Source organism: Vipera berus (assembly GCF_964194415.1).
Source record: "Vipera berus genome assembly, chromosome: 5".
NCBI lineage: Eukaryota > Metazoa > Chordata > Lepidosauria > Squamata > Viperidae > Vipera > Vipera berus.
The window spans coordinates 55,272,875-55,293,275 of record NC_138207.1 but is presented as its reverse complement, the minus strand read 5'-3'; the positions used below and the strand labels follow the sequence as shown (position 1 = coordinate 55,293,275).

Below are 20,401 nucleotides of genomic sequence, written 5' to 3'. Positions count from 1 at the left end.
GAAGGACTCAGGGCGGCTAACAACAATAACGTACAATAAGTACAGAAGTTAAAATAAAAATTAAAATTAAAGGCCCCTGTAGAATAAATAAAAATTAAAAATCCCTGTCAGTCTAGGTCAGCCAGGTGGAAAAGGAGTGTTTTGAGGCCATGGCGAAAGGACCGGAGATCTGGGGCCAACCGAAGCTCAGGGGGCAGCTGGTTCCATAGGGCTGGCTTTTGTTTTAAAGAATCACACCCAGGAATATTGTTCCAAGCTATCTGCATCAAGTTTCAAACACATACAGTAATCTCACAATATTAGCAGGTGGATATATTTCAACTGAAATTTAGAAATCCAATACCTTTGTATTTCCCATACTAGTTATTTACACATTCTCATACGAATCAGAGGCATGCATAAGTAGTACAGCATGAAATCGCTTAGCCACACAAGTTCAAGAGCCTTGGTGGAGCAGTGGGCTAATGCCTCCTTAAGTAACACCAGCTGCCTGCAATTAGTGCAGGTTTGAGTCCCACCAGGCTCAAGGTTCACTCAGCCTTCCATCCTTCCGAGGTAGGTAAAATGAGGACCCAGATTGTTGGGGGCAATAAGCTGACTTTGTAATAATGCCGCTTGGGGGGGGGGCGAAAGCCCTAATAAGCAGGCATATACATAGAATGAAGGCTACTGCTAAGCTTGTAAGACGCCCTGAGTCTTCGGAGAAGGGCGGGATATAAATGGAATTAAAATAAATAAATAAAAATAAATAAATAAATTTATGTAAGCACTGGCAAAATGCACCAAAAATATAAGCATACATAAAAAAGCATTATAACACAATGTACAGAGTTTGGAAAACCACAGGCCACAGGAACCATGATTCACAATATTTCATTACTCGTAGAACTAAAACACTTAAGTCTCAACAAACAGGTTTCTTGCCTATGGTTTTGTCTATTCTTCCTTTTCAAAAATTTAACATTAATATTCCAGCTTGGAATATTAAACCAAAACTTTACTGTCGTTTACAGTTAACAAGGGTATACAGTCCAGGAAAAACAACGGTCGCACCGCAGATTACATACACGCTTAAGACTCATATCTGAGAAGCAAACGAGGGAAAGCTTGGAAGGATCCGGGAATGAGACTACAAGTTATTAATGGCGCGGAGTAAGAAGGGAAGCGAATTCACACACCGGCATTAAATCATAATTGGTTGCAAAACCCGCAACTTTTACAACAAAGCTTACACTCCAAACACAGACAATGCACTAGGATTCGTGCGAGGTGCTAATAATGTAGTCCAAAAGTAAAGGACGCAGTATCTAAAACCCGCATGGAAGAGACTTAGCAATTTGTGGCTCAGCCGGCCCACCCCAGACTGGAGCAAAAGCATTCGCGGGTGTATTCTGTAGGGGTCCTGGGCGAACTTAACTGCAACCTACCACCCAAAGGTTGAAGTAGAAGCGAAAGCGTGGGAGCTTACATTTGATAGTTTGGAAGCACAACCCGCCACTTTCCCCACTTAAAAAATAAAGGGCCGCGGGGTCTCTTCAACAGCCTGCTTGGCTATTTACTCCGAATGAAACGAGGCTTCGTTCCGGACGTTTAGCCTCGTCTCCTTTTATCCTCTTCGCGTGATCGCCAGAGCGCATGCGCCACCTTGTATAAACGATGGGCACGTTTATTCTGAAGGGAACGCCAGGGGAGGCGTGTTGTCTGCGTAAACTGCGTGTTTGCAAGCTGTGTGTTTGCAAGCTGTATTAATTCTTTAAATGTCCTCGAGGATGCAAATTTTCATATTGGCTCGGCTCGTTGCCTAGGGCGTACGGTACTTCTGCCTTAGCTTTACATATTTTCTTGCACGAGATTTGGAAATCCGATCTCACTGCCTGTGCCTAAAATACTCGTGTACAGCACAATAGTACAATAATGCTGATTTTTAGGTAGTTGTCAAATGCTAAAGTATGAGTGTTGTGTATAGGCGGCATTGAACTTGTGTAACTATTTCAGTGCTTGCTTTCTTAGGAAGCAACTTCTGTTTGGTTCCGTGCATTTGGCCTCCTTAATTGCAAGTGTTAAAGTTTACTATCCAAAACAACTTTTTTCCCTAAGAAAGTTGTGTTTGCAGAAAGAAAATGCTCTTGCAGAATTTGAAACTCAATTGACCTTTTTATATAACTTGCAAGCCTGCAATTTATTGAAATAACTGTTTTAGATTTATGCAACATAGCAATCCACAAACTAGTCAGCCATATATCAACCTACTATTTTACTAACCCAGCTAGGGGAGTTAGTTTATGCTTTGGTGAGCTGTGTGAACCCACAAAATAAATAGCTAAATTAACTAACACTATCTCACACCATAAACTACACAGTAACCATAGGACACTGAATTGCCAACTAGTTAAACTACATTTTACCCTAACATGCTGTTTGATCTCATCCTGTGTGATAAAGATATGCCATAAAACCTAGAAAATAATAATTCAGTAATCATGATTCAGTTAATGTTATGTAAAAATATTGCCAGAAACTAAATCATTGTAATTATGGCTCTTATGGTTTGGAGCAACTTTGTGCAAGATTGTGGGTCTGAAGCTTGGATTTTTAAATAATTTCTTAATGAGGAAAGCTTTCAATACTCTATTAAAAATGGGTTCCTTGTGAGTCATTTTGCCCTCTTTGCTTACCAATATTTATATAAAACTCGACAATATCTGAAAGTATTGGTTGAGATGCTATTCCTTGCATATACATGGACTTTAACTTTCTCCACAGATCAGTGATTACAATGATGCAGTATAAATATATTGCTGTAACAGACTCATGTGCAAATATCAGAAGCACATTTTTTGGCCACATTGCCACACAATGGAACCAAAAATCCATGTGACTCACATGCTTTATTCTGTGTATACCAGGATTACCAGATGGATTTGTATTTGGTTGACCAATCACACTCATTGTGTAGTCCTTAACGGAACTGCATCTACATGGAGGGAAAATTGCAGTGGGGTACCCCAAAGTTCTGTTTTAGCCCCAATACTCTTCATCAGTGACTTAGACAAGGGAATAGAAGGGGGACTCATCAAATGTACAGATGACACCAAGCTGGCTGGAATAGCCAATACTGCAGAAGATAGGCTCAATATAGAGAAGGATCTTGATAAGAGTTGAACAACTGGGCTATCTAATGAAATTCAATAGTGGGAAAAGTAAGATTCTACATTTAGGCAACAAAAACCAAATGCACAGGTATAGGGATAGCTCATCTCTTAGGTAAAAACCCTTGGTGGAGCAGTGGGCTAATGCCTCCTTAAGTAACACCAGCTGCCTGCAATTAGTGCAGGTTCACATCCCACCAGGCTCAAGGTTGACTCAGCCTTCTATCCTTCCGAGGTAGATAAAATGAGGACCCAGATTGTTGGGGGCAATTAAGCTGACTTTGTAATAATGCTGCTTGGGTGTGTGTGAAAGTCCTAATAAGCAGGCATATACAGAGAATGAAGGCTACTGCTAAGTTTGTAAGTCGCCCTGAGTCTTCGGAGAAGGGCGGGATATAAATGGAATTAAAAAAAAATCCAAAAGTTTTGTCAAATGTTCTTTGCCAACAAAAGTCCAGTTACCAGATATAATTTTTTTATTTCAGCCCTGATTTAATAATCTTATATTCCATTTTTGAATTTTTAAGAATATTATTTTTTAAACCCTTCAAGCCATGGATCTCTATTGCTCAAGCACAGATGGCTTACCAGACTGGAGTATGCTGGTAGCGTGACAAAACAAAGTCCAAATGGTTTTTAGATCAGGTTATGTGCAGACAATGGTGGCCAGAAGCCAGTCTGGAGTACATAATGGACTACAATGAAGTGGCAGATTCTCAGGAAGGAGGGAGCACATTGCAAAGGGGAGGAGGTGCAAGCGAGACAAGAGGTAATACAGCCCAGAGCTGGATGAAAGATAAAGGCAATCTTAAATCTGGTGTATAGGCCAGAGCAAAGAAAATGACTGAAACTAGAATATTGTGTTATCACAAATATAAACACGAGAGAAAGGAACTGGTTAGATTTAGTCAGACAAATTAAGCATTGATAAAGAGAAGTAAACAAGATTATAAGTAAAGCTAGTGGCAAGAATTACAAAATAATGTTATAAGCTGCCCAGAGTTGCTTTGAAGCTAGATGAATTGCAAATAAATATCATAAGTAATACATAAAAATTTCCCAAGGCCAGAGAGAAATAGAAGTAATAATAGAACAGATTTTGCTTTAATTTTAGAAACAAGATGACAGAAATATTACAATAACTTGTAGTAAGCAGCAAAATGTTTGCTGAGTTACAAAACAGTTGCCAGTAATTGCGCAGTATACAAATTTAATGATAATTATCAAATCAGCAATGGAAAATAAATGGCTGGCATTGAGAAAATGAAATGTGTGGCTGTGTTGTGTTTGTGTGGTCCTGCCATACTATACAACCTAAGCAACTTTTTAATAAAGGAAAGAAACTTTGGGGTTCCTGTGTCTAGACCTCATGCAAGAGAGCCCTACATGAGTGGCTAGTGCCTACCCACTATGAAAGTTAGTAATCCTGGAGGGAATGCAGCTGTAGAACCAATAGAATACCCAATTGCTACAACACACGTGATAACTAGCGTACTCCTTTGCAGGTCAATAGGCCATTCCTCACCCCAGCAGATGTAAGATCCTAAAGCTGCTTCCAGGAGACCTCAGCTACAACCTGATAGTGCGTACATGCTGAAGAATGTGGACACCTGCTGGAGCAGCTACTACTTCTACTTTGCAGGATGAACGGGCGCTGTGTGGATATGACCCTAGAAGATCTTGCCTAATTGCACATGTGGTAGGTGAGAAACACCAGCTGCCTATACTGTGTACAGTTTCTTGGAATCATTCCAAGAGGCTTGAAGAAGCGAGTCATCAAAGAAAGCAGACCCAGCTCCGTGCTAAATATACAATATGGGTGTTGGGCACATCGTTGTTTTTTTTAATCATGATTCGAAAGCTGCATGTGACCTAATCTCGAAAGGGGTTCTACCAGTTCGGAGTTTGTATAAAAGCAGATTCCCCGAACTCTACGAATGCCAGCCTCCTTCCACTCCAGCGTTATTGTTCGTGGACTACATTGTAGTAAGAAAGCTCTGCGATTCTACTCCAATCTCAACAAACTGAAGCGCAGCTTCTCCCTATGGCGAGGTTAAAAATCAGTAGCTTCATTCAGCAAACGGCTCTAATCCTCGAAACCCGTACGATCATCAAAAGGCAGGGCCGTTATTCCCAACCAGATTAGACCTAGTGGGAGGCACTAGGCACTTCCCCCTGCTATTTTACTAGGCATGAATCGCAACGCCCCGATGAATGACGAGATGCAGTTTTCGGGCTGCTGAGTGAGGAATTAACCCAGGCCTGTTCGGGATACTTTCTCCTCCCCCTTGCAGGCTGACAATCGGATCTCGCTCCGCCTTCACTCCGCCTCTCCAATGAAGCTGCTCTGGATCCCCTGGCAGCCATCTTTGTTGATGTGTCAGCTTTCAGTTCCTGTTAGGGGCTGCAGCAGGAACGAGAGGAGCGAGAATGACTCTGTACCCTCCCGCTACACGCACACCCACCCCCTTACGCATTCTGGGTCTTCGGTTCTAATTAGCAATGGGAGAGCGGCTACTAAAGCAACAGATGCTCCGGTCCCCAGGCTCCTAGCAAACGGGTAAGTGCTTGCCGACTGGGCTTTGGAACATATTGGCGATTTGATGAGGTTTCAGTCAGAAAGAATGTAGATCAAGCTAGGTATGCTGAGCGAGAGGAATGTGGGCTCCGGGTAGTAGGCAGGGAAACCTGCTCTTGCTTACAGGGGTGGATTCCTACGAATTCTTTACCTACCTGCTCGAGGGTTTTGCTTTTTTTTAATCGAGAAAGGTTTTTGACGTCAAACACTGAACCTTCACGAGGCTTCCTCTCTGCTCGTCCCGCGGAACCCCGCGTAGGTTACTAAATGGGGTTCCATAGGGGCATTATTTCTTAGCCCTCTCCTCGTATGAAAGCATTTGTTGGCTTTTGTCATTTTTGTTCAATATTGGTGGACGGTCCTGTTAACATTGGATACCAATGTTTACCAGGAAGTAAATGATAGAAAGATCCTCCGAGGTGTTGGCTTCAAGGTCAGACATGTAAAATGTGAGGAATTTCTTTTAATTCCTTAGGTGACTGATCCTTTAAGGATGCCTTTGTACCTATTGGTGGTGCCTCCTTACTGTTACGCATCTGAAAGGTATAAAATCGTTTGGGGTCTCTGATGTTTCAGACTTCTGATGCGAGCTATAATCTCTGAATATAACCATTTTAAAATCAAACCGACATAAAGACTGAAAAAGGATTATGCGACTTGATTTCTTTTTTACTGTAGGATGCCTGTGAAATTTAGATTTAGCATTAAGTTTTGGAAAATGCAAAACAATACATCGGATGAAAAAGAGCTTCTTTAGTTAAGGCAAACGTCCTACCTGAAAAGCTTTTTGGCTTTGCTGTATATTTTACTTTATTGGTTTGCAATTAAAATATTTTTTGTATTAAATATTCAATCTAGGTTGCATGGCCAAAGGCATAGATAGGAAAAGCCTTTCCCCTATGTTATTTCTACATTCTTCATTATCAATAGTAGTTGGATTACTGCATATAAAGGGGCTTTTGGCATCTTTTTCAGAAGATTTGTGAGCTTCATTATGTTTATTTAAGAGTAAATCCCACTAGGTTCAGTGGGACTTAGTGACAGGTAAACATAAGCCTTTGTTATTGTTTTGAATGTTGAGCTATGAACAAGGCATTTTGTGGCTTCCTTATTTAAAAACCAGGTAGCCAGATGCTTATAAAAGCAGATGATATAAGATTCAAAGTCACTTGGAAAGATTCCAAAGATCAATTTGCTCACAAAGCCATTCAATACAATTTATCCATAATTCCTGCCTGTTTTGCTACAGTGATCTTTCTGAACAGCTTTTGTTACAGGCTGAAAGTTGAATAAATATAATTTAACATACTTGAGTAATCTTTTAAAAATTAATAGCTAAGGAATAATACAGCACCAGATTCTTCATTCTTGCACTTTGTTCCCACATTTTGTGAACCAGGCAATGGTGGTTTTTTTTGTGTGAACCAATATTGTTGGTAATTATATATGACAGCCATATAATTTAGATAAATGAGTTAATGCTTCTTGGTAAAATTGACTTGCATTTCTTTGATCTGTGCAGTTGATACTTATTATCTATGTGAACAAAGAGTATTATTCAGTGGGCTTGCTTTGATGATTTTTAAAGCTAGTTTTTACAAGCTGCTCAGAGCAAATGTAATATTTGTCTTAAATGACATTTCCTAATTATTTGGACCGAAAAGATGCTTAAGACAGCTCATAATTATGTGTTGCACGCACACACACACACACACACACACACACACACATTTAATCCATAGTAATAATAGCATAGCCCAATAACCAATTCATTTAAAAAGCCTCATAGATAGAATCATCATATGTTTATATATACAGAAGTTGTATTTTTTAAATGGATCAGGATATATGATATTCTGAATCAGTTGTTCTATGCTACCATTCCAAGCTGATGTCTCTGTGTTCTCTGTTTTATTATGTGTATTATGGATCCAAACAAGTTACAAGTTATTCGACACATAATAGAACACAATTTGTCACTCATACATTTTGAGGTATTGCTGTGAAGGACTGTTTTACCTTTATACGTAAGGTATATTGAATTCTATTTGCAGAGAATTCAATATAAGAAACAGTAAAGCAATGTTGTGACAGTTGATGACGGAGGTCATTATACTGGTTGCAGATCTTAGCAGTCTGAAAGTCCTGAATTGATTTAATGATAAACCCCTCAGGGCTTTTTTTTTTACTTTGCTGCTTAGTAATTTTACAATATTACATGACTGAGAATAGGATCAGTTTGACAGGTTAAATGTTTATTTTAATTTTGCCTTAGCAACAGAAAGCCATGCAATAACAGATAAAGTAAAATTCAGTGTTAAGAAACAGTGTAGGAATAATTGTAGAAATATACTGGATGTATCAAATTATTTTGCCAGTAAGCTATGTTTTTCTGCCTATTTATTTGTATATTGATTTATTGGTCACTTGTCTTCTCACACGGTAATGTAATATGTGCAACAAAGGAGACTTCCATTTTGAGCTATAAATCTCTTGACTGAAAGGTACAAACAGGAAAAGACATTTTCAGTGTTATAAGAATTAATTATATATATAGCCTTCCCTATTAAAAAACAATACAATTCACAGTTGGGTTAAAACAGCACAAGATGTGATATTAAATCATAACAATGATAGGATATAAAATGTAGATTACTAGAAAAATATAAAATACATGTTAAAGTGCAAAAGAAATTTTAAAAACAATAGGTTTATCCGAGATGTCCTTAGAATTTTCAAATGTTGCATTTTCTTTCCCCGTAATATGATAAATGAATTTGTGTTGTTTTCCTTTCTTATTCCCTCCCCCCCCATCTAATGATTTCTTTCCAATTAGGGATGGACAAGATGTAAATATACCACTAATAATAATTATTGATACATATTTCTAATACAGCAATGATGTAATTTTATAATCTTAACACATTTTTTGAACATTTACAGTAAGTAAACTTTAAAACAATGTTTTGAATAGGTGGATGTGCTTGCAGAATTTTCATAATTTCTGCTGCAGAAGCTCCTGATTTTGTTATTGCCTGCAATACGGTAGTTCAGTTTTGACAACCATCCAACTGAAGTATGGAAGACATAAGGATCAGAGCCAGACAAAAGCCAGAGCCCTATCACAGCTTGATTTGGATTGTCTTCTATTTGCATGACAAGCCAGTAACTTGGTTTCCCAGGCAGAATGGGAGTAGATTCTGCAGGGCTGCAACTTTGCATGTTTACTTGCAAACATAGCAGGAGCTCTACCAGAATTTCCTGTTCCTGCTATTAGCTTGTTCATGCAAAGTGGACATCGATCCACCGTATCATGATAAAGCCCATAATAATTTGATACACACTTCAAATTGTTATTAGTTAAGTGCTTCTGGTTTAAATGGAACATTTGGCCATTTGGCGAATTTTCTATGGACATTCTAACTGATATTCCATTTTTGGAAAGTTGCAAAATCTAGATCTACGATCAAGAAGATTTATTTCTTGTGTTTTGCCAAGATTTAGGTAGAATATTTTATTTTTGAAATTTCTGTCTTTCTCATCTCATCATGTTCATTCACTCACTATCTAGTGTTTTTAAGAGACTGAGATCTCAGTAAAATCTAATGATGTAAATAATACTCTACATCAGGCATGTCAAACACAAGGCCCGGGGGCAGGATCCGGCCCGCGAAATGGTTTCATGTGGCCCGCGAAGCCATCCTGGAAATGATGAGGGAACGGCCCCCACTGCCTTGGCCCTGGCCCAGAGACCCTCCTTCTGCCAGAGACCCTCAGATCCCTCCTACTCCTGCCCAGGCCCCCATAGGCACCCTTGATGCAAATGATGTAGAGCTGGCCACGCCCACCCAGTAGGCCACACCCACCCTGGCCATACCCACCCAGCCCCCTGAGGGCAACCGCAATGCTGATGCGGCCCACAATGAAATTGAGTTTGACACCCCTGCTCTACATGAAAAGGTCACCATTTGATTAGAGCTTACTGTATACTAAATATTTTGGTGATGATAAGCAACTGGAATGACTGTACATTCATCTCAAAGTGTCCCTCAACAAGCATTTGAATAAGAGTAAGGATGAGTATCATGTTTAAACATGAACAAGGTAGGAACACTCCTCTGATACTATAATCAAAATTGTGTTCCCTTTTATAGAAATATAGGGACGCGGTGGCTCAGTGGGTTAGGATGCTGAGTTTGTCTATCAGAAGGTCGGCAGTTTGGCGGGTCAAATCCCGAGTGCCGCATAACAGAGTGAGCGCCTGTTACTCGTCCCAGCTTCTGCCAACCTAGCAGTTCAAAAGCATGTAAAAATTCAAGTAGAAAAATAGGGACCACTACGGTGGGAAGGTAACAGCGTTCTGTGCGCCTTTGGCGTCTAGTCATGCTGGCCACATGACCACGGAGACGTCCTCGGACAAGCGCTGGCTCTTTGGCTTTGAAATGAAGATGAGCACCAGCCCCTAGAGTCAGAAACGACTAGCACGCATGTGCGGGGGAACCTTTACCTTTACCTTTACCTTATAGAAATATAGAAGCTGTTTCCCATAGCCTTGTCCATAGCAGTCAGAAGACATGATAAAAACTCTTTAATTTCACAACATATGGACAGACTTAACCATAGTTTCAGTAGGGAAACTGTGACCATCCTAGTCTAAGCCAAGTGTAAAAACACTAGGGAATTTCTAGAAGCCTGGCACTCTTGACAAATTAGCCATCAATAGACAAATAGTTGTAAGTAATATCAACATACTGTGGAAAAGAGACAATCAACAAGCCAGAAAGGAAATAAAAAGACCAAAATAGCTCCCTTCCCTAATATCCCAGTAGGTTGATTGGAAAAAGCATTTTGCATCATCTAGAACAGACATGTCAAACTCGTGATGTCATGTGACATCGCGCGACGTATCGGAACTTTTTCCCATTGCCGGCAATGGGATGGGCACGGTTTCTCCGTGACGCTCCGGCCTGCGGGCTGACAGTTTGACACCCCTGATCTAGAATGACCTTTTCCTGTGTAACCAACTTCTTTTGAACCCAGGTTAAGTTTCTGGCCCTTGAGAAGGAGAGTGATGGTTGAAGTGTTGAGCGTAGCTTTCAGTTTTGTCACCAAGAGAAAATTTTAAAAGACTCAATCCCTTTGACTAGAATAGTTGGGAAGGCATTTATTTTAATGGTAACCTACCGGAGACTTGATGGAATATATTCCCATTCCCCATCCAAACTTGCACTTCTAAACCATCATAAAGGGTAACATAACATAAAATCCTTGGCTTACATCCATTTGTTTCATGACCATTCAGAGTTCTAATGGCATTGGAAAAAATTGACTTGCAACTGTCATTGCACTTACATCTGTTGCAGCATCCCCATGGACACGTTATGAAAATTTGGGTGCTTTGCAACCAGCATGTATTTACTATAGTTGCAGCATCCCGAAGTCATGTAATAGCCATTTGCAACTTCCCAGCAAGTGGGAAACCCGGTTTGCTTAACTACTGTGTGATTTATTTAGCAATTGCAGTGAACAACCATGGCAAAAAAGGGCATAAAATCGGACACAACTTAACAACCGACAAGCAATGGAAACACTGGTCCTAATTGTGGTTGTAAGTCACAACTAACTGCAATAATAATGTGTTGCAAAATCTTAAAGCTTTAATCTACTGCATCAAAGTACAATGGCCATGTAACTATTGTTTTGAATTAGATAAGTATTCCTATCTCTTCCCAGGCTATTTTAAAAAAACAGAAGTTAAATCCCAGCGTGCACTCATATACTTGCTGTAGTGTTCTTTGATTGGAAATCCAGAAGTTTCTGGAAAACCTGTAAGAAGCTTCTGAAAATAATTTTATTTGGATTAGAATCACATATTACTCAATTACTATTATTATTCAAGCTGTACTCACTGTGATCAACTACTTGTTTGTTGAGGATATTATTTCTCTAAAAATGGTTCTATATGGCATAAAGTCTTAGGTCAAAGATATTTCATTTTTTGTTCAAGCCCCATATTATTGTATACAACTCTGTTGCTTTGTTAGACTGATGAGGTCATTGATCTGTTTATAACTACATTTATATTCGTTTTTATATGTATACTGTATAGTTAGTGCTCCTAAGATCTTAAGGCTACAAAGGTTAAGAGTTGTCATTTCTGGAAAATGCCTTGATAGTAACTGCAATTCCATAATGTCATTTATGGCAGAGCAAAGAAAATGTAGTTGGACTAGAAAGGAAAGTTTGTTGATATAGTTGCTGGTTTCTGTCTCCACAGAGGTTTAGGAAATCAGAGATTAATATGCTTGTTTACAGCTGACATGATATGGCAGATGTTTGCTTTATTTTCGTGTGTCTGATCTAATAGAGCTTTGATGTTAAATCACTGTAGAAAGAGTTAATCGATGTAGAAAGAGGTTTTAAAAAATGAAGAGCGGCAACTGTATAGTCAAGCAGTTAGGCAGCCAATTTTAGTGAGGAGTACATGTTTAAAACATGCTCTTTCAGAGGGTACAAAGAGATTCATCTCTTCATGCTGGCTTTTCTGAATGGAATCATGTTCCTTCTTGATTGGCCACTGGTTAAATGGACTGAATTCTTTAGAGAAGAGGAAACCTGCTCTCATAGAAGTTGGCGTGAAAGACCTTTGAGAACAGAGGGGTGGTAGTACTCTAAAATATGAAGCAGATTGGATTCTGACATACTCTTCAGTTGGATTGCAGCTTTTGCTACCCTTCTGTAGTTTTTCAGCGTGGATGGAGTGACTGTCATCATCTTTCGATGACCTTGAAATTAACTTCAGAAATTAACTTCCATGTGATCTAACATGAATAAAGCATGGGTCACTCAGAATGTTTTTTTTCTGTAGCTGCAAGCATATAATCTTTTTTCAAGATTTACACACTACTACTTCCATGCTCTACTCTGCACATAAAAGCCTATCTGCCATTCTTGAAGAGGAATGATAGGGTATTCTTCACAACTACCACAGAGTTTTGTATGGATTATAGCTTCTTATGATGCAGTAAAGGAATTATTTGCCACTTTTCACCAAAAAGTACATGCTGTATAGCATAATTTTATCTTCCTTTCATTGTTATTCTTTACAACTTTTTAAATATATGTGATACTACAGTTCATATTTATTATTTCAGTTTTACATAAATTCAAAGTCCTTCCTTGCCCCATTAATAAGAATCTTTATTATAGTCATTACTGCATAAAGATAAAAAATAATATTTACTTGCTCCAGGTAATATTTGTTCCAGGTGTTAATCCATTTTGTTATTCATTATCATAAGGATGGTCAAAATCCAGTACACGTAAGCAATTTACTGTAATTGTAACTGAAGATCTGTAACTAAGCCTTGGTCAAAGTACATAACTCTGTTCATTATAAAAGAATTCCTGTAAGAATACCCAGGGCAAAAGATAAATAGGTTGCAATCTTACAGTTTGGAAAAGAGTCCTGTACTCTGTATAACTGACTTTTTATTGTTTGTATTTGTGCAATAAACTAAGAGTAAGTCCTTTCAACAAACTTGTTGCGGAATGTAGACATTTATTTTACTGCATATAGAGGCTGTTTGACTTCTAGAAGCTCTGGGTGCCATAAACTTTAAAAGTAGGAATGATAAAAGAAAAAAAAGAAAGAAATACTACATAGTATAAAAATCAAACCCAAGACACCAGAAGAAAATCATCAGAGGCTGGGCAAATTATACACCCCCAAGCCTATGAAGTAAGCTAGATTATCAAAGACTTGAAATCAGGGCTTTTTTTTTCATAGAACGCCCAGAACAGAGTTCCATTACCTTTTTTGGATGGAACCTTGTAGGGTAGGCAGGGTGGGTTGTATGACATGTGTGAGTTCCGGCACCTTTTTCTTTTACAAAAAAAGCACTGCTTGAAATTTTGCAGGATTGGAACCATACAGCTCTTTTCCAATTCATTTGGACCAATTTAAACTCCTTGGTTAGGAAGTCTTCATTATGTATATATTTTTATATGGTAGAACCATTCAGCAACTTAGTTTAAGTTGTGTGAACCCAGACAGTTTAACAGTATAATATAATATGGCCTCAGCTTGTTTTGTTTTGTTTTATTATTTTTGTTACAAATAAATCCATTGTTTCAGCCTTTTCTATAAAATCTTTTAGTTTTTTGGATCTGGATTACAGTATTTTAAGATTTATTCATTTTTCAAATATTTCCAGTTCAGTTATTCCATGTGTAAAAAATGATTAGCACTAAATATGTTTCTGTAAAATTTGAGAAATATACTTTTTTTTCAAATCTACATTTTGGGACGATTTAATGTTATTTCTGAGTATTTTTCCAATAACATTTGATGCTGCTATCTAAGGTAAATAAATGGACATTTTATTTTAAGAGCAGGAATAGTTCGTAAAAGATGGTTATCAGTCATATATTATGAAAGCAGAATAACTTGATTTTTCATTGGGCTTGGGAAATAGTTTTTTTTTCCACTGCAGATTTTGTGTTCAGTTTTGTGTTCATGCTAATAGGAAATATAAATCTTCAACCTGTGTGCTTATAGCTAAGGCAAGGCAATTTGTGTTGTCAGCCAATCCTGTTTTGTTCATAACATTAATGAGCTGGCTGTAATGCATCCTGTTTACTTTGTTCTTTAGACTTTTTAACACATTGTGAAATAGGAAGGGAGGAAGAAGTCATTCTGTGCTTGGTACTCAGATGTGGAGTATTCAAAGAGATTTCATATTTGCTTTCTATATTTTGTGTGCTCTAGGAGACATAGCATTGGCAGCTGCCAATTCAATGACTTCAATATTTTTCCTCTTGTATTAGCCCCAAAGCAGAGTGTGTGTTTATACAGATAGGGAGAAGAGGCAGGTTTTGGGGTTCAAAGGAAGTCCAGGTGTATTTAATTATATAAAACAATAGGATGCTAGCACTTTGCATTATTTTACATATTCACTATTAATAATAAAAATATAATGTTTCTCATCAAAATGTAGATTATGCATACAAGGTTTTCTGAGTTTTCAGTGTGAATAAGTCAAACCTTTTTCTTTTATCCTTTGGAATGTTACTGTGTGCAATACAAACCAAGGAATGGTAAAAAACCCCTAAGCTTCATACTACTAATTATTGGAAGAACCAGGGCTTTTTTTTCTCATAGAACGCTCAGAATGGCGTTCCGGCACCTTTTTTTTTGCCAAAAAAAAGCTCCCTCTATTGGCTTTAGGAGTAGGCAATCTTGGCCCTTTTTTATGACTCGTGGACTTCAACTCCCAGTAATCCTGAGCCACCCATGCTGAAGGGAAAGAGAGACATTTCCAAACTGAGCCATGCTGGCTCAGGAATTCTGGGAGTTGAAGTCCATGAGTCATAAAAGAGCCAAGGTTGCCTACCTTGCACTAGAGGAGGACATTAAAATTATTTACAAGGTTACTTCTTTAAAAACTAAACTTTTAGAATCTAAAACAGCTAATTCAAAAAAGCCAACAGGAAAGAACCTCACATTTTTCATCTGCTTCTGTCTTTTGGAAGGTAAAATTAGATAACAAAATAATCTACCGTATTTCCTATGTTAACATCTCTGCAATGAAATCAATAAAGGTAACAGGAAAGAAATGAGAAACATTTTTCTCAATGTAATATGTCTAATTTAGCTGATGCTAGAAAAAAATAGTATCTTTTGTACACTCTTGAAAACTATTTTGAATCTATAACCATCTATTACAACTAAACCACTTTAAATTAAACAATTCTTAAGAATGAAATATTCTTAATTTGGACTTTACTTTTACTATTTGGACTGTTGTGTGTTTTGAAAAATAGATTATTTAGAATCTAATTATGTTGCACTTCAGTCTTTAAATAATTAACCTAGTATATACATAACAATAAGGGACGCGGTGGCTCAGTGGGTTAGGACGCTGAGCTTGTTGATCAGATGGTCGGCAGTTTGGCAGGTCAAATCCCGAGTGCCGCGTAACAGAGTGAGCGCCTGTTACTTGTCCCAGCTTCTGCCAGCCTAGCAGTTCGAAAGCACGTAAAAATGCAAGTAGAAAAATAGGAACCACTACGATGGGAAGGTAACAGCGTTCCGTGCGCCTTTGGCGTCTAGTCATGCTGGCCACATGACCACGGAGACGTCCTTGGACAAGCGCTGGCTCTTTGGCTTTAAAACGGAGATGAGCACCGGCCCCTAGAGTTGGAAACGACAAGCACACATGTGCGGGGGAACCTTTACCTTTACCTTTATACATAACAATATATGATGTTTTCCATGGTGAGCTTAACATCAGTAACAACGTTTACTAAAAAGGCTAAAATAATTTCTGGTGGTATTATCTGTACATTAAAATTTTGTTTAGTCACAATCTTTCACTTTTCTCATTCTGGACAAGCAGTGGTCATGTAACCTAGCAAAAGATGTTACATATGTGCATGAGTGTAGTCAGTAGCATATGCCTTTTTAAAAATATCAAACATGCAAAGAAACAAAAATATCTGTATTACATCCAGAAATGCCAACTTTGCAACCAATATTTCTCATCCATAACTATGGCACCCTAAGGATATCTGCATACATGCAAATGCTTCTCTGGGATCAGTAATGCAGCAGGGATTGCTTTTTACTTCCAGTAACAGATTGCTGGGAAATACCAAACATGGCCTTGAGAATTCCAATGTTTGTTACAAATTTTTCTGGATATGGTTGGAAAGAGGCTGTTTGGCGCCGGAGACCACTGCCACAAGGAACACAGCTCTGGGTCGGGGTTCGGAGCAGCTCTGGGTGGGGGCTCAGCACGGGCCGCGGCATGGCAACTGCAGGTAGGGGAATCCCCATGGTGGCTGTGGGGAGGGGAATCCCCATGGCATGTGGCTCCGAGCCACAGGGGCAGGGGTGCAAAGGACAGGCGGTAACGCCATAGCAAGACACCGGCATTGCTCCCAGTGACAGCACCTCTGAGTTCTGGCACCTTTTTTTTTTTAGAAAAAAAGCACTGGGAAGAACTACATATTAGTCTGTCATATAACTATCTCTTCGGCTTACTTTATATTGTATTGTGCCAGGTAAAAGTCAAATCAAAACTGTTTTTGGTTAAATCTGATATTGAAATAGGGTTAAAGCTTTCTCTTGACTTTGATCATTAGCAGGTTTGAACATATATGTTCTGTACCAGCCTGCTACCAGCCCTGCAGATAACGCAGGGACAACCCCTTTTACAAGAAGGCAAGAGGCTGGAACTAAGCCTACCCAATTTATGGATACAAAAGCAAACAAGACACGAACCATGAAACAGGAGCTATTCAAGCGGTTGCCTTCAGCAAACCAGCCCTCCCACGCATTCCCCTTTTATACAGTTCAGGGCGTGGCTTCTCTCTTTATTTTTTTGAGCAATATATATATAATTTTTTTTTATAATCAGAAGTGCTTAAAATATTATCAGCAACATATTGTCTGGGTTTTACTAATACATATTAAATTCCTTTCTACCTCATTTTTCTAGCCAATTATAAAAAGTATCCCATGTTTTAAAATAAACTGAATCTTCTTTCTCTTTCATTTTCAATGTCAGTCTATCCATTTCTGCACACTGTAAGATTTTTTAATTAACACTTCCTCCGCTGGTAGATGTTCATTTTTCCAGTACTGAGCAAATACAATTCTTGCTGCAGTTAACATATGTAAAATTAAATATATACACTCTTTTTCATAATTACCTACAATTATGCCTAACAAAAATAATTCTGGCTTAACATCTATATGTTTTTTCATCATTTTCTCTAACCATGTATGTATTCTTAACTGGAAGTGGATAGGCTGGTAGGAAGAGGCTGAACAGGCTTTTGGACGAGAATAAATTGTTTTATTAATAGGTAAATTGGATATGTATCCAAAAATCATGCTGCCCTCAACACCATTGCTTTCAGCATCACTTCCTGCTTTGCATCATATTTAAATTAAAAGGTAACAACTAGGATTGGCCTAGGACTAGGTAATATTGGTTATTTATTTAATTGACCAATGATTTGCATATTTAATTGGTCAATGATTTTCATTCTTCTGGTTAGATTGTGTCAGTGATATATGATTATGGGATGATATGAAAAGATTAAAAAATATCTTCATGTTTTTCAGTTAATGGAACTACCGTAATTTTGAAGTACTGACATAATATTTAAAAACCAACAAAATGATGTACCTAGAATATAGTATATAATACCTCTTATTTGTCTATATGATAATATGTATTATTTTATTTCTAGCTCTTTGGTGGAAAGATGGATGAGCACTTACCAGAACAGCACAATACTCCAAGGATGGTCAACCTAACAAAGACTGGTAAAGAATCTTCCAACTTACCAAGTGTTGAAGAAGCTGACAAAAAGTTTGATATTCAGGATGATGTACATATTGCAGACACAAGATGTGAAAAAAGCACTTTAAGCATAGAAAGTAAAGAGTTAATACAGGATCCCACCTTACCATCTATTGACTTAAATGTGGATGGAGATGTAATTGAAGCACAACCTGCTCCAGATTTTAATGGAGATTGCTGTGAGTTAAAAATAAAAGAATCCAAGGAAGCAGATTGCTTGCCTAGCGGACAAGGCGAACAACAGGTTTTGAAAACTGAGGACAAAAATCAATCCTTGACAGACCTATTTCAAGATCATGTGAAAAGACCTTATGGGGTGTGTTCAGAGAGCCCATATGACACGGATTACACTAAGAACCTAATCTCAAATCTAGAGAATACTTCTTCTCAGGAGGCTTTGCTAGAAGAAATTGAATCTGAGTTCCTGTCAACAGATTTGTTGAAAAATCCTACACTTTCAAACGGAATGTGCAATACCAAGACTACATTGGCTTTATTTGAAAAATGCATTCAAGATAAATATTTACAGCAAGAGCACACAATAAAGAAGTGAGTACTGTGTGAATAGCTGCATACTGCCATTTAAACATTTGTCTGGATAACCATAATGATACGATCATACTACAACTGATAGTTGGACAAATATTTTTGAAACTTTGAGATTTAGGAGTCGCTTAAGGTAACTGGGAATGTGAGGGCCAAGATGCCTGCTAATCTGCAAAAATTGGGCAATGTGAGCCCAATGTCTGTGTTAGTTATATTTTTCAGTGTAATGTTTGCTGGTGAGGAGATACTTTGCATTAAAAGTAGAATGAATAACCTTCCATTGTCAAGCATTTCCTTTGCTATAATGGGATCCTGAGTAATTGGTTAAGAAATACATTGTAGTCTAAAACAACATAGGCTGCCTAGAATTATGCAGCACCCCTGCTAAGATGTATTGTCCTCAGATGTGACAGTTAGTGTAACATACTACATAAAAATGTATATTGGATATATATGTTTACATTAACCTTGAATTAAGGTTAGATAGGAATAATTACCTGTAGAAGATGAACTTGCAATAAAAGGGGTAACTGGAAAGAATTTAGTCTAACATGAATTGAAGCCCTTTGCAAAATCACCGTCGTATCTTCTGTTTTATGTTAGAAGAGAGTTGCGATGGCGTCTGGAGTTCATAGCTAATTCTTAACTATGAAATTACCTTTATCCAAAGGTTGAAATGATACTGTAATAACCTAGCAGTAAACACAACAGTTGCTAAAGCATAGCAACCAAACATAATATATAGTCCGCCTATCAGAATTTTTGTTAGTTGACGGAGCATTTGTTGTTGCATAGTAACATATACAAAGTCAACTATAATCTACATTGGTTGTACATTTTTAGACATGGTTGCAAATTTAAAATAGAGGCACTGAATGGGTACTGCGATCCCCTGTGATTACTAGTGTATACTTCATGAATTTTTCAAGGTAATTGGATCCAAGAAGATTTAGTTATTTTTATATGTTTGATTTGAGTAGCCATCTTGAGTCATATACTGAGTGGTAGATATAGGTAAAGGTAAAGGTTCCCCCACACATGCGTGCTAGTTGTTTCCAACTCTAGGGACCGGTGCTCATTTCCGTTTCAAAGCCAAAGAGCCAGTGCTTGTCCAAGGACGTCTCCGTGGTCATGTGGCCAGCATGACTAGATGCCAAAGGTGCACAGAACACTGTTACCTTCCCACCGTAGTGGTCCCTATTTTTCTTCTTGCATTTTTACGTGCTTTCAAACTGCTAGGTTGGCAGAAGCTGGGACGAGTAACAGGCGCTCACTCTGTTACGCGGCACTCGGGATTCGACCTGCCAAACTCCCGACCTTCTGATCGATAAGCTCAGCGTCCTAACCCACTGAGCCACCGCTTCCCGTGGTAGATATACAAATAGATTAAATATAAATGCTCTTGGATTAATCAATATATTGCTACTTTCACTCGAAGCACTCTGTAGAGGCCAGATAGTGAACTTTTTTTAATTGATATTTTTTTATTAGATTTATCGAAGTAAACAATATAAATAAAAATAGTGCAAAAATGGGGAAGGCGAAAGGGGAAAGAAAAGAGATGTACGGTAAAGGAGAAGAAACAAAAAAACCGGACTCTTTTTAGTGCAGTAGAGTAACAATAACGTTACAGCTTCAATTTTTTTACTTTTTTACATACTTAATATGCACTAGCCATTCTATTAATATGCACTATATTAATATGCACTAGCCATTCTATATTAATATGCACTAGCCATTCTATTAATATG

General features: G+C 38.1%; 2 protein-coding genes across 4 annotated transcripts in view; one reads left to right on the top strand and one right to left on the bottom strand.

Moving 5' to 3' along the window:
- Positions 1–1,630, bottom strand: part of TDRD1 (tudor domain containing 1) — a 34,948-nt gene extending 33,318 nt beyond the window's left edge. The window contains exon 1 of one of the 3 annotated variants that reach the window (XM_081328722.1): positions 1,469–1,630. The gene's annotated coding sequence lies outside the window, so the exon portion shown is untranslated. The remainder of the gene's footprint in view (positions 1–1,468) is intronic. The other 2 variants (XM_081328723.1, XM_081328724.1) reach the window with 2 other exon arrangements.
- Positions 1,631–5,495: 3,865 nt separating this feature from the next.
- The window catches only part of CCDC186 (coiled-coil domain containing 186), a 41,854-nt gene continuing 26,948 nt past the window's right edge, over positions 5,496–20,401 (top strand). The window contains exons 1-2 of the mRNA XM_081329236.1: positions 5,496–5,709; positions 17,992–18,653. Of these exons, the coding sequence (XP_081185362.1) occupies positions 18,007–18,653 (647 nt within the window). The 5' untranslated portion in view covers positions 5,496–5,709; positions 17,992–18,006. The remainder of the gene's footprint in view (positions 5,710–17,991; positions 18,654–20,401) is intronic.